Below are 14,647 nucleotides of genomic sequence, written 5' to 3'. Positions count from 1 at the left end.
CTCATGCTAAGGCGTACTTGGCCAACCAAGCCTTAGACGTAGTAGGTCTCGGTCAAGCTCCAGAAGTCCCAAAGTACCTCCACCTTTGATCTGAATGTCGTTTTATCCACATGGGGTCACCAAAGCCAAGTGTGCTAGGTGTGCAGTCAGAAAGTCCTAGAAAATAGCGCTCAAGCTCATATGGTCAGGGAAACCATGCATGTGAGTCACCTCCGGAGAACGATTCACTGTGCTTGGGGACCACTTCCCACAGGCTACGGGAGATTGTTGAGGTAGGTCATGATGAACTAAAACTTCTCACATCCATGCTGGATCCTCTGTCTTCCATTCTCATCCCAGTTCAGGTTACATCGTTGGAGTCGGCCCGTCCGAATGGCAAGATTGCGGACATAGATGGCCATGGCTCTCTGGAGTATCAACCCATGATGGACTAAGCTTCTTACATCCATGCCGGATCCTCTGTCTTCCATTCTCATCCCAGTTCAGGTTACATCGTTGGAGTCGGCCCGTCCGAATGGCAAGATTGCGGACATAGATGGCCATGACTCTTTGAAATATCGTCCCACGATGGGCGTTTCTCGCTCCCCGACGCATCTACACACTCCACATCACCGACATAGGCATCTCGTTCTTCTCCTTTGAATAAGGTCATCTGCAGGAGTATAGGTATCCCCTTCTGTCGTCCGTCCCTGCAGGAGAATCCATCTCAATCATCTCCTCCTGACTTCTATTTGCCTGCATTCAAACTCAATATCGAATAGTGACCCTCTATCACAATGCGGTTCTCTATTCTCATTCCGCTTTTTCTCTCAGCAGCTCCTTTCCCTGCTGCCGACTGGTAGCTGAAGGCTTACACCGGTGACAATTGCGGCGGGCAAGAGGTGGGCAGTCGGGCTTTTGCTGACCGACACCCTCAGTGTGAAAATCTGGACTTCCTAGTTCCGATCAAGTCGGTCAGGGGTGACGCTGGCGCGGATGGCGTCCTTCAAGTCTATAACCAGGAGTGTGACAACAGAAACAAGGAATCATGGTACATTCGAAATGAGTGTGTCAATGCAGGCTCGTGGGGAGAGTGGAAGGCTTTTCGGGTAAGGCAAAATCTATGAACCCTAGCTCTGAAAACGCATACAAGCAGACGAGAATGTGAACAGAAGCTGATAGAGTATCTCGCTGCAGATTTCTTATTAAACGGCTATCGCTTTCTCTTCTGAGAAGACAACCACAGCGATCAATGAAGGGATCTTACTTGGGTTGAATATTGCTGGACATGCAATCTGAATTTTTTCGAACCCCGTCGGTTTCTTTCGAGTCGTGCGGGTCAACCTTTTGGTCCCTGTGTCGTGCAGTTAGTCGACATTGATTCACTATGCCTCAGATGGCAATTAGGAAGGATTATCAAACATGAGAACGACGATGGCTTTTCCATCACATAGGCTCGTGAAGAGAGCAATCGGTAGAGGCTTCGGCGTAAAATCACAGTTGATCACGCATTACTGTAGGCAATTCCGTTTCACCACCCTAAATTATCGATCCTGCCTGGATTAGCGTCTTTGGCACGGTCTACTTCTTCATATTCTCCTCATCTTGAACTATCAGGATCTATCCATATTGAGAGGATACCATTTTGTTCCCTTGTATTAAAAGCGTATCTAATAATGCTAAGAGGTGAACACACAGCAAGGCCTAATTATAAACAATTGAGAAAACGGTCTCCCATACACCAGAAGTGTCATTATGCCCGTTCCCCTCACATGTGGTTGACGGGGGAGATGGCCAAACTTATGTCCAAACTGCTTCACCAAAGTGAAGTCGATGGCTGCTGCACGCGTTCATCATGATGGTGTATTGTACACAAGTTGAGAGCAGGAGTGTCGCAAGTCAGGAGAAAGACAACCGAGAAGTCATGGCGATGTAGGTCATTTACGAAGCAAACGAGGTCATGACAACATAAGGGTTTCGGATTGAGCCCCTTGAGAAAGAGATCTGGGCGAAGAAGTGATCTACTTTCTCTTACTCACCACCTTCGTGATAGCGTGGCGAATTATCGTTCCGGCCTTTTCGATTTCCTTTCTCGTCAAGCCGATGGTGACACACACCTTGAGCGCTGGAGGAACAATTTGCTTCGGCTGAAAGTTATCATCCAGAGACTTGAGACGGCTGATAAGGACGCCATTCGCAAGGCACTAGTAGAAAGTCAGTTCTCACTGAATCCCATGACAACTTGGAAGAGCTCAGATTTGAGATTGCATACCTCGTCAACCACATCCTGCAGTAAGAACTGCTGGTCTTCCGCAGTAAGTTTCTTCGCGGCCACCACCTCGGGTTTGAGAACAAGGATCATGACGGGATTCTCAGGGGCGCTGGTACAATACACCCAATCGCTGCGAGGATCCAACTGCGCCCACATAGCTTTGGTATGCTCCCTCAGCTGCGATACTAGTTCAGGGCCATTCTGAAGCAAGTTGATCGTTGCACTGGCTGTCGTCGATAGAAGGGCAGGCAATGCCGCTGAGAATGTATATGCGGCGGCAGAGATCCGTTGATGATGGACAATTTCCTCAGAACCAGCACAGAAACCGCCTCCAGCGACGAGTGGGCCGGCCAGCGAGCCCACAATCATATCAACTTCTGCCGCATCGACGTTTTGGTGTTCAGTGACGCCTCGGCCGGTCCTTCCCAAGACGCCAAATGACCAAGTTTCGTCAAGGATGAGTCGAAATTTGTACTTGAGTTTCAGTTCAATCTTCCTTGTGTGTCAGACCGTGCCATATATCTCAGAGACGGGGGGGAAGGGAAGAATCACGTACGATTTTGGGAAGATCGACCATGTCACCATACGATTCGAAAAGGCCCTCGGTGATGATGAACCTTCTCGTGAGGGGCTTTCTCGCTTGCTCTTTGGTGATTTTCGCAAGAACTCTCTCCAAGTCTTCCATATCATTATGCTCATACCACCGGACCATGCTGCGCGAAATCTGAATACCCTTGCGAATGGCGAAATTGACACCCTTGTCGGCAACAATGATATCTCCACGTTTCGAAAATGCGGGGATGACACTCGATATGGTAGAGAATGCTTGGGAGTAGATGATGCAAGCCGCTGTGCCGAGATAGGCAGCAACATCTGCTTCGGTCTTCATGTGTACGTCTTGTGTGCCGTAAAATCCTCGAGGGCCACATGGGCCAACTCCATAATTGCGGAGCGTCTGGATTGCCTTTTCCTTGAGACCCTCGTTTGTATTAAAGTTATAGAAGTTGAAAGAACCAAGATTCATCACCGTGCGACCGTTGGAGAGTTTGGACTTGGGCCCGATCGGACTGTAGACCATCAAACATCAGCATCGCAGTAACATTGAAATGAGAATAAGCATACCCAACAATCACCGTCCGCTTCTCGACCTCCATTTCCTCCAGAGCTGTGGGCTGTCCAACAAGAGGCTCCGGCGTCCATTCGTCCACGAGGTCATCGATCTCATCCTCGGAAAGTTTGACGACTCCGGGTTTCGTTGAGTACTTCGGTGCGAGCAGATAGCGAACCGCAAACAGGAAAAGGAACAATTCGACGGCGGATCGAATCGGATCATTCTGATAGCTCGATTTCACGTACCGCAGAAAAATTGCAGATCCTGGTAGACGGTGAAATAGATTTGCGAGCTCATGGAGGTATTCCGAAAGAAGACGTTGGGTCTCCTGGATATCCATGGTGAACCGAAAGAACGCGGCCTTCGGGGGCGCAAGGCCAGATTTTGAGCTTCAGGAAACGTAGATTGATGTAATCATTCAAGGGCAGTTTCAGCGAGCAATAATAATACTATCGGCAGACGAGAGACTATCTGGGGAAACGCAACGAAATATGAGCCCTCGGTTTGGGATGTCCAGAGTCATGACAGGACGATCGGCGAAACACGTTGCGCACGTGACATGCCTAAAAGGGTTCTTTCTCAGGCAACAACGACACAAATGCCAGACACGACAAAGTATAGATATCAAAGTCCTGTTCCATCCAGATGCCGAGACCCATGCAATGTATCTTGAAGTACTAGACTATGATATTTCCGTTGCTATCCTTCGCGATGATCACCACATGATGCTGTCATTGTAGTCCGCAATGTAATACGGAGCAGCAATGTCCTGGATTCCTGGAAACGAACGATCTGACTGTCGTGTGGATTGCCAAATGAACACCATGCATGATGCCTAAGATCAGAGTACTAGTAACCGTGATAACGCAGTTTATGATGAATCCTCTGTATTGATTTCAGGGCTCTTAAGAGCAACTAGACAGAAAACAAATTGAACAGTGAAAAAACAGCGACTTCGAGGCGCTGGATACTTTATACAGCTCGTGTTCATGATGCCATTTCTGCAAAATATTTAAAAACAGGCAAAACAAAGAGAGTCGAGAATTAGAAAAATTACAGCGCTTTCTAGCTCGTTGCAGTAGCCACGCTCGAGGCGCTCTCGACTGGCTCAAACCCAGGGGGAATATTGTTGCCGGTGTATGTCACCATAGTGTCGTTATTGTCCTTGTCAAGAGGCTGGAGCAAGTTGAAGGGAAGATTGGGAGCTTTAACCAGTCCCATGGAGCGAACAACAAGTGGAGCAATGAGAAGGATAAGGAACAGAATGAGCATCGCGAAGTAGAGAATAGCGAAGCGGATGACTCTTCTCTTCCTGAGCTTCGATTGCTTCAGTGAGTAGATTGGAGGACGAATTTGGCGACTAGAGCAGTGTTAGACAAGATGCGATCAAATATCGTGGGGAAGAGTGTTCCTTACCTTGGCCGCAGCCAGAAGAGCATGACAGAGTGGAATTTGTCAATGAATGGGACGCAGAGGGCGGGCAGCATAGCGAACAAGAGTATGTGACCCAAAACGAAGTCTGCAGAGAAGTATCCCAACTCCGTAATCTTGCACAGGAACTCACGGCCAGGTTGCGACATCGAGTGCCAACCCATGCTGTACCACTTGCCGGTCCACCATGCGATATTAGACTGGTCATGTTTGAACTCGCGAGTCAATGCAAGGGCAATGATGAGCTTGTAGATGAAACGCTGAATGGCCGCTGCTGCAATCATGCCAATGAGCATTCTCGGCCAGGACCAGGATTCAAGGAAGAACATGACTTCGAAAATGGCGAGCAATACAATGACAGCTATAGCGTGCGCAATGGCAGCGAGAACAGCACCGAATTTCTTGCAGCACATGCTGAAGATTGGCCCCATACAGCAGGCCATGCCGAAGAAAGCACCAGCAACACCTGCGTTGATGGCAATTGGTCCAGCGGCAACAATGGCAATTCGCATGATGGCATCCGTAGGTTCCGGGTTATCTCGTACTCCGGTCCTGGAGTTGATGTAGAGATAGGGAACCAGCGTCACGGCAACAAGTACCAGGGGTGCAATAATCTCGCTGAAGAAAATGTTGGTGATACGAGCCCTAGGAACATCGCCGGAGCCCTTTTCGGATGGCACACCCAGAAGCTTGCGCTTGTAACCAGTGATCCGAGTACGCGAGAGACGACAGAATCCAATCCAAGAAGAAGCGTGTGAGCGCGAATTGCCACGTGAAAGCCACCTGAGATAATCGCGGTAATCAATGAAGAAATCATTCCAGGCGAACTGGTGGGGGTTGAACAAGAACGGCGAGATGCAGAGGGCAAGCAGAGAGACCCAGAACCAAATGAGAGCCGCCGTCCAGACAGTGGACGTCGCGAACAGAAGCATAAGCAGCGAACGCGCACCAGCGTAGATGGAGGGACCTGCAAAACGCGAGTATAAGACACCAAAGGGAATGCGGGCCGTGGCAAAACCACGACCAGTACCGATATATCGCGCACCGCCGAAAGAAAGGTTCTGGTGGACAGCGTTGGCATAGATCTGGCAGACAAACACCTCGAACATGAAGGAGACGGAACCGAAGTGTTTGGCTAGACGCATGGCCATCCGCCATACTCCCCTCTCTGTCAGTTCCTGGACAGCCAATGGGACGAAAGAGATGAAGAAGACGATGAAGATCGAGATGATACAACGGTTGACCCAGTCGACGATGGGGGTGAGATTGGCACAGTAAGTGGGTCGAAGAGGATCCGTGATAGGCAAGTCAGGGTTGTAACGGCAAGTGATGGTCTCGTGCTTCAGAGCTCCCAGGTTGACTAGGACAATCATGAACATCTGCACCGACAACATGATGAACATGTTGTTAATGTGGAAGCCAGGGTGAGCATAGTAAAATGAGAGGAAGCGGTCGAGAGGCAGTTGAGTGCCGAGATAGTAGTACTCTCTGGACAACATCTGTTCGCCCATACCCGTACCGATCTTGGTTGTGAAGTTCAAAATGGAGCCAAAACCAAGATCACGACCTTTACCACATTGGTAGTACTCGCAGTGCTTGATGCGTCCACCACGAATCATGGCAGTCATACCGGCATAGATATCCTCGTTCAGATGCAGACCTTTCTGAGCTTTCGAGATACCGCCACGAGTTGTCATGAAGATGCCGTTCAGGAAATCGGGGTGACCATAGTGAAGCTTACCACCGATCTGAGCCAGCGTACGAGCGAAAAGGGTACCGAAAGTCTGTTCTTTCCCAGCCGCAACGTCACCGAGCACGCCGATATTCTCGGAGAAAATGTATTCACGGGCACCAAGAATGGCCACGGGGTTGGTGTTCGTAGAGGGAATGCCGGGTGTGTAGGGCGAGACGTTGTCAGTAGTCAATTCCTCGAACTCGGCGAGGACACTACGGATCTTGAGACACTCTTCGAGATAGTTGTCCTGATTGGCATCGATCACTTGGATATACTCGCCACGGTAGAAGATGATTGAGTGATTCTGGTTGTCAGACTTGCCATCTCCTAAAATTGGGTTTCCAGAAAGCTGAATCCTAAACTTGGGCTTCCGCATACCGTTCTCCAACAGCTCACAGTGTCCGTCAATAAGGGCAGAGTACAGACGGGGCTCTTCACCTTCATTGACGGGGGGTTCCTCGTCCAGGTATGCGATTTGGAGATCTGGGTAAGCCCTGAGAAGGAACTCGGTATTCTCACGCTCTTCCTTATTGAACTTGGCGTAGCGTTGCATAGAAACGACGATCTTGAACTTGCGGCGCGCCATCCTCTCAAGTTCTCGTTCGAGCTTCTCGGAATTGCCACCGAACATCTGCACGACCTCTGGATTTTCAACCCGGTAAAGGAGCTTGATCGCCCTGCTGTAATTCATGAACCCGGAAACGGTGCGGTAGAGTGTCTGTGAACGCAATGAGGACCAAATACGAGTCCGAAGGGTGTACTCTGGAGCAGCGGACTTGAAACCAATGCAATAGAAAGGAAGGTCATCAATCTTGCTCTTGGCAACATCCTTCTCACTCTTCTCAGGTTCGCCATTGAACTGGGAGGTTTCATCGGCCAAAATCTTTGTGTCCTTGACAAAGCAGTCCCACTCGTGAGGATGAAGCTGTTTGAGGTATTCCAGCAGTGTAACACGAGAGTAAGGCTCATCCTCACGGATAATCTCACGCAGGGAGAGGAGGATCTTCTCGCTATAGTGGGGGATCAAAACGGTGAATGTAGGCATGTTGTCCACAGGAAGGGGCTCGGGCATTGGGGTAGAGAGTGATTGCGCGAAGAACGAAATCCGACGCTCAGCTTCACTACCAGGAGGGAAGAACTCAGTCTTGAAAGATTGATCCTCTTGAGACACAAAGAAAGTGGGCGCACGCAGGGTCCGTTTGCCTTCTTGCTCAGAAGGAACCTGGTGATAGAGGAGCTTCTGGACATGGTCTATGGCCAGCAGATGCTCTCGGTACATTGAGATGATGATGGCATTCCAAACTTGAGAAATCAATACCTTAGGCTTGTACTTGATTTCCATGTCGGTGGTGGCGAGAACCTTCGAGTAAATACGCTTGGGCAGTCGGGAGAAGATGTTTCTCCAGGGCGACCAGATCGACACACCCAGGTAGAACGACCTTGCAACAGAGAAGACAGTGTTGCAAATAATGTACCAAAGATAACTATCCAAGAAGAAGAGCGTCAAGTCCATGAAGAACATCAGGCCGAGAAGAATCTGGGGCTGTTTGTGGCACAGAACATTCCCAATGTATTTCACACCCGCACACTGATGTATCTGCATGGGGGAGAGAATTCGAATCGGGTCCTTGAAAGACAGGGTCAGGAAGAAGTACGATTCCGCCAGTTTAGCACCGAAAACGCAGACCCATAGGCCGTACGACATCCACATATCGTTGCCGTGCAAACGTGGGAAGCTTGCGGTGAATGTCTGGCTAGCCACGTACTGACGGCCATGCTTCTTGAGGTAACTGCCGAAAAGCCCACCAAGCGGCATGACAGAGAAGAAGACGAAAGTCGCCAGGGCGATGAAAAAGTGGACAATACCGACAATTAAAGGGATAGTTTTGCTGATGCCCATGCTCTTGCTGTAGGCGAAGACAAACACACCAGGAGCCAGATTGATGACGAAAACCAGGAGTAGAAACATAAGTCGCTTGGTGAGGTGCTGAGCGCCTGCCCAGCGCCTAGGCACGTACATCCATTCACAGATAGTAGCTGCAATCTGGATGAAAGAGACGAGGGCACCTCCGAAACCAACGGCGGACCAAATCCTATAACCCGGAGGCTTATTGTTCACTTGCTGTTGATAATTGTCGGTGTAGAGCGATTGTGCATTAAAAGCAGTAAAGAACCAGAAAGCACCCAGATGGATGACCCAAATACGGTTGAAGTTGGTGATCAAGTGGAACCAAGATCGTGTTTCCTTGTAGGTCTTGAAGAAAGCCTTCTTCCAGACGACGTCCTTCAGCTTTGTCCACCGCTCAGCCGGAGGGATATCAACCAGGCGCGTCTTGTCCTCAAAGACAATCCGTTCGATACCTTCTGGGTACCAGAAAAGCTGATTCATATCATCGTAACCAATGATCTGGTTATGATCGCGCTCCCGACGTACGTATTTCCCATCCACGATTTCATAGCCCTGTTCACGGCAATATTGGTAAAGAGGCGTGATGATCTCGTTAAGATAGGTGAATTCTTCAACAGGCTCAACTCGGTTCTGACACTCGGGCGAATTGTAGTAGTCGTCGGCACATTTGAAGATGAAGCAAAGACACTCGGGTAGGAACCGGACCTGGTTGGCTTCACCCCAGCATAGCAAGAACAGTGCCAGTTGGCGAACTCTGTCATGCTGGGACATCTTGTTCATCCGAGTCTTCCATCTGTACTCGGCGGCTTCCAAACTATTGTCACCCTCCAGGGCTTCCAAGGTCTCCTCAACGTTCTCCGGGTTCTGCTGGGCCGCTTTCTTGGCTGCTTTCCGTGCTTTCCTTGTCTTACGGTCGGCTTTTCCAAGCTTCATGTTGGCGAATCCCACGGCATCGTCCAAGTCCAGGTGGGCAGCAAAATACCAACGTCGATAGTTGGCATTGTCACCTCCAATGTAGTCGGCGTGCAAGGAAAGAAGTGCCTGGTTGGGCGTCATCCGGGAAGCGCGCGAATCCAGCATCGTCATCAAGTGATCATACATGTTGCGCATGCTGTCTCGTTGGAAACCGAACTTATTCACTAGGTCGAGGAAAATGTCTTCTATCTCCTCCTTGGAAACGGGGACCTGGCCGTCCGATGCCCACGCAGGATAAGGCTCTCGAGACCGCTGACCGGCGGGCAGAGCATTGCCGTAGTCCATGCCGTACACTGGGGTTGATGCTCCGGAGGACCTGTTGGCCCCATATGAGATCTGGGATGACGGTGGGCGGTACCCGTACCCACGTCCACCATACTGGCTATCGGCGTAGCTGTTGTAACGTTCGTCACCGCGGCCATAATAGTCCATGTCGGCCGCACGAGCGGTTTCAGACCTCATGGTGAAGTCACTGAATGTCTCCGAGTCTTCTTCGGAATCACCCCGACGTCTTCCCCGATTATCGTAGCCCTGCTGGCCATTGCCCTGGTCGTAGTATTGGTCACCGTAGTAGTCATCGTGCGGCTGACCAGCATCGTAGTATCCTCCTTCATGCTGATTGTGGTTGCCGTCCGCGCCATAGTACCCGCTATGACAGGTTAGTAAGTGTATGCAAACCTAAAGGGTGGAGACATACGATCTGTCGTAGTAGCCATCACCATAGTCATGGTCATAGTAAGCCTGCCCGTGCTCATCTTGATAGTAGGAGTCACCATGTTCCTGATGGCCATAGCCATCGTTGTAATGGCCTCCCCCTTGTTGATATCCCGACATGCTGAAATGAAACTGTTGACAGCTCTGTGGCGGACGGTAGAATCTTAGCTTCTGGTGTACTTTTCGTAAAAGGGATGGCAGGTGCAACGGAACCTTACATCAAGGACTACCCATTAAATGATTAGAAGTTAAAAGACCAATCGTTCCACAATATCAGAGCATCGATCGACAACAGCGCAGCCGTCTCCAAGGTTGAATCTCGAGTCGCAGTAAACCAGACGCGTCGTGACCTATATTGACAATTCACCAGTCCCAGACTGCCCAGCCGTTTCGTTGACAATGAAATGGTGGACTATTCTTCAACCCAAGCAATGAACCAGATGACCGTTATCGACAAAGGTGATTAACGAGCGGATGTGGAAATCGAGAGGGAAGATAAGAAAAGCGAAGCGGAAAAAAAAGAAAAAGTTGATGCTGAGGAAATAGTATTGCAGAATCGATACTGCAGATTTAGTCTCTGATGCAACAGTTCAGGCCGCAGAAACCGGCTCTCTCTTCTTTCCTCAAACGAAAGCCAGAAAAAGGGAAGGGAGCGTTTGGCCGAAGTTTGTCGCCAGAAAAACTTCTACTTTCCTTCCTCTGACAATAACAATATTAAAGAGCGAACGGAACCGTCAAAACGAGAGTGGTCAGAACAGAAGGAAAATGACCAAGAGATGGACGAAGGTAGGGGAGGGAAGACTTGAGTTGGACAGTAGTGAGGAAAAGGAAAAGGATTGACCACCAACTCAGGGAAAATGCTGGCGCTACGGCAATTGTGGTTATTTTGGGATCTGGATCTGCCAACTTACGGGTAACAATCAAGCACATGAAGGTGTTACCTTCCTTTACTGCTATTTTGGCCTAAAGTGTACACAAATGTATGTATGGTAAGCACGAAGTAGGTGGGGAAGGTACTAGACCGGTATGGTATGGTAACTTTAGCGATTGCGTTGGACATAATGCAGGCATCGCACCATGTTTAGAAGGTCCACCGTTGTATGTTTACCTAAATCTGTATCAGGTACCCTGACCTAAATACAATAAATACATCAACTTAGATGTGGCTCATCCCTTTATAACTTGGGAGAGGTTGGCAGAAATCAACCATTTAAGGCCAGCCATCTTTCTCATAAAAGGACCGGAGAGGGAGCCAAACAGCTTTGTGCTGTCATATTTCGTAAAGTTTTTATTCCGTGTTGATGTTTTCTTAATCCCACTACTTTTAATTGTCAAATAATGCGTTGGCCTTCCAAGTTTTAAAGCCACCACCTTCTTTTCAATCACATCAAGCAGGTTGAGATTCGAAGTTTAGACAAGCTAAGGTGTAGTGGTGGATTCACCGTAGCAAATGACCAGCCACCGTGGACTCCGGAACCCATGGAAGCTGATGGCGTCGGGCGGCCCCTGAAACCAGACCCACTGCGTTCTTTGAGACGCAACAATGATAGGTACGTAATTATCCATGGGACCTAATACATGGTCCGTACCTAGGTATTGTACAGAGTCCGCAGGAACTAAATTACAGCAACTTGTGGTGGACAGGTTGTCTGTGAACTTTTGGTATGCAGGGATGTACATCGCCCATTCCTGTCAATGGGTCTTGGGGACTTCCGTTCAGCCCCAGCATATATCAGAGTGGCAACCTTATGAATGCGTCGCTATGCGGTTGCGGTTAGGACGAAGAAGAAAAAGCTTTGTTTATGATTATTAATGCTCTGATAGGTAGCTTATATCTGCATGGCCTGGTTGGAGACTCTTAGAAATCAGTTACTTACCATGGATGCATTATGCTTTCAATCATGAAACACTAACAACTTGTGCCCCTACAAATCAAGTCCCAGTTACTGTAAAATTGCTGCTGCTTATGCTGCATTGCACTAATATTGCAGTTGCGAGTCTAAATGACAAGTCAATTATTGTTATATTAATTGCTATCTATATGAAATACGTACCTGCTTTGGATTCTGTCAAGGTTCCGCCGCCCATCAAACCCATCAGACTCTCCGAACTCTATGGGGTATTTGCTCATATTAAGATGCAAACTACAAACTACAGAGTCACATACGTAGTAACTTACGTATAGACTGCAGTAGGTAGTGCGTAATATAGGAGCTAGACACTTTCATAGCTGAATGCAGCCATGAATAGAATCAGTTTCGCCACTCTGAATTCTATGCTTGGTAGATTTGTATGGTCTATCTACGAGTTATGGTCTGCGAATAATCCCTGGGTATCATCAGCCTTGCCTTGGCAGAATAAGCAAGATAACACTGTAACACCAAGTCTTAAGCCTAAAGAGGTATGGTGCCGCAGAAATAAGTGTCTGCCGATCTTAATGGTCTGGTGTCAGGACGGTGTCCTCCATGTAAAATCGACAAGGCATCACCAATTTCGCTGCCAGCTCTCTGGCGATTCCGAAAGGTTTTAAGTCCAGATATCCTAGTCGAAGCTCGAATGTTACACCCGCTGTTGGCTGACAGATTGATATTCTTGACAGCACACTATAGACGACTTCTCCATGTTGGTAGCCCATCCAAGACCGTAGTAATAGTGTACAGAGGTACGAAGCACACAAAGCCATAAGAAAGAATTATGATGCAATCGTACTACCAGTAATCAGACATTGTGCCCCTCGTAGAACAAAACAATCCACCATCAACTGAGCTACATTTTCTTTCGGCAACCCTACTGGGTACTGCTAATCAATTTCCTTATCCCCCGTGTTGTACTCTGTACAGAGTAAGGACTTGATAATTTAGAACAAACTATCATCGCTTCTAGAATGTTGCCTTTCCTGCGTTCCGCCTCATTCCCTTAGAAATTGGCATGATTTTAGGTATTAGATAGTACCACTCGAAAATAGAACAATCGAGATTTAACATGGTGGTTGAGCCAATCTCATTCATACGGCCAACAACTTTCAAACTACTAGTGCTTGGATTCTGAAATTAGGATCGGAGATAAGTGGACCCACACTGAGTACTCCGTACAAAAGATTGCAATTCCACTCTATGGAGTACAGACTCTGGCACTATTGGTTCAAGTTCTTTTAATGGTGGTCTGGACAAAGCCATCAATGTAATCACTCTTACGCTGATTTATTGGAGTACAACTGTGTCATCCTCCTTATTATGCGACATTTTGTCTCCTGAACTTCATCACTTACAGTAGTAAGAAGAATTTATTATTGCTAGGTACCTCCCCACAGAGTATGGTTAAGCGGAAAATGTGTTTCCAAATATATCACAATTCCCAATTGGATGATTATCGCTTGGTATCCTGATCCTGGTTCCTAGCATCCATGGAACCGATTACTGAGCATTGACGTTAATTACCAGTACCACCATCCTTCACCCCTCATGCCCACGGTACTGTCGTCCGCGTAGGTACCTAGGTACCTTATGTGTTGGACAAACTCCTTAGCTATAGGACGTATGTAGGACACAGATCTCACAAGGTTTGTCATACAAAGTACTCTGTAGGTGGGTTAGGCATACAGATTAGCTACAGCGCTGGTTGGTAATAAGGTAAGTGTGCATGACGCATGATCTATTACTACTCAGGCAAATGAAGCATGCGAGATCCAGGTATCAAATTAAATTCTGTATTAGATACAGCTCCGTCAATCGGCGGCCACAGTCCACAAATACCCTGTGGCGACCGAGGAAGGGGAGCCAGGAGCTGTCGAACAAAAGGTCTGATTATCCACTCAACAATTGCAGTGCTCTCCTTGCAGGATATTGTGCATTATCACCATCTCGTCTACTCAAAAACGACCAGACGTCCTGGCCGATTTTTGACGAATTTCTATTTCAAAGCCGCCATCTCGAAGGTTCTTTCATCCGCAGGTGGATATTACGCTGCGGAAATTTTAGAATCTGAAGAGGACTTTTAGTCTGGTCCGTATGCCAGGTAATTACACCTCCGCTGTGGCTCAATTAGCCCGTTTCAGTATGCTGGCGTAGTTTGTACCTTTTTAAGCCAAACTTCAATGTTCAAAATTAAAGTGGCTGTGAGCTATGGATTGCGGAATTGGCATGGTGGGGCAGGAGCTAGTAATACATCAAGTCCAATCAAATAATACGTCCCACTTAGGGCCAACGGTGGCAAGTTAATTACACGGCTGTGATTGAATGGTCAAACATGGACCAGAAAAGGAGGTTTCACCCTTTAACTCTCAACATTCAGCTCTCATCAGGGATTCGCGGTCCGCAGAGGCCGGCCCCTCATCACTCACATTATGTGATGCTTTCGGAATACAATCGAGTTTACTCAAATACACTGTCAACTTGACAAGCGGCCGGCGTCTTTAGCTGTTTATTAATTGACTTCCGATTGCCTTTATTGCGCTGAGTAGGCCAGTCCCAATATGTTCAAGGCTCAAGCTAGGCACGACTCTAGGCGTGTGTGGCGATATAA

At 48.2% G+C, this 14,647-nt stretch overlaps 2 protein-coding genes across 2 annotated transcripts; both read right to left on the bottom strand.

Annotated features, from left to right (window-relative positions):
* Positions 1 to 2,000: 2,000 nt before the first annotated feature.
* lcbA (serine C-palmitoyltransferase subunit lcbA) lies at positions 2,001 to 3,702 on the bottom strand (the record flags this gene model as incomplete). Its single annotated transcript, XM_033560250.2, has 4 exons — positions 2,001 to 2,183; positions 2,252 to 2,743; positions 2,808 to 3,318; positions 3,374 to 3,702. The coding sequence occupies 4 exons, from the start codon at positions 3,700 to 3,702 to the stop codon at positions 2,001 to 2,003; spliced, it is 1,515 nt and encodes a 504-aa protein (XP_033416141.1).
* Positions 3,703 to 4,427: 725 nt separating this feature from the next.
* On the bottom strand, positions 4,428 to 10,246 carry ALT_0245 (1,3-beta-glucan synthase; the record flags this gene model as incomplete). The annotated part of the gene is made up of 3 exons (XM_033560249.2): positions 4,428 to 4,722; positions 4,779 to 10,061; positions 10,110 to 10,246. 3 exons carry the CDS (start codon positions 10,244 to 10,246, stop codon positions 4,428 to 4,430), a joined length of 5,715 nt encoding a protein of 1,904 aa, XP_033416140.2.
* Positions 10,247 to 14,647: the final 4,401 nt, after the last annotated feature.

This window comes from Aspergillus lentulus (assembly GCF_001445615.1).
Source record: "Aspergillus lentulus DNA, contig: Alt01, strain: IFM 54703, whole genome shotgun sequence".
NCBI classification, from domain to species: domain Eukaryota; kingdom Fungi; phylum Ascomycota; class Eurotiomycetes; order Eurotiales; family Aspergillaceae; genus Aspergillus; species Aspergillus lentulus.
This window is presented reverse-complemented; position numbering and strand designations above follow the sequence as displayed.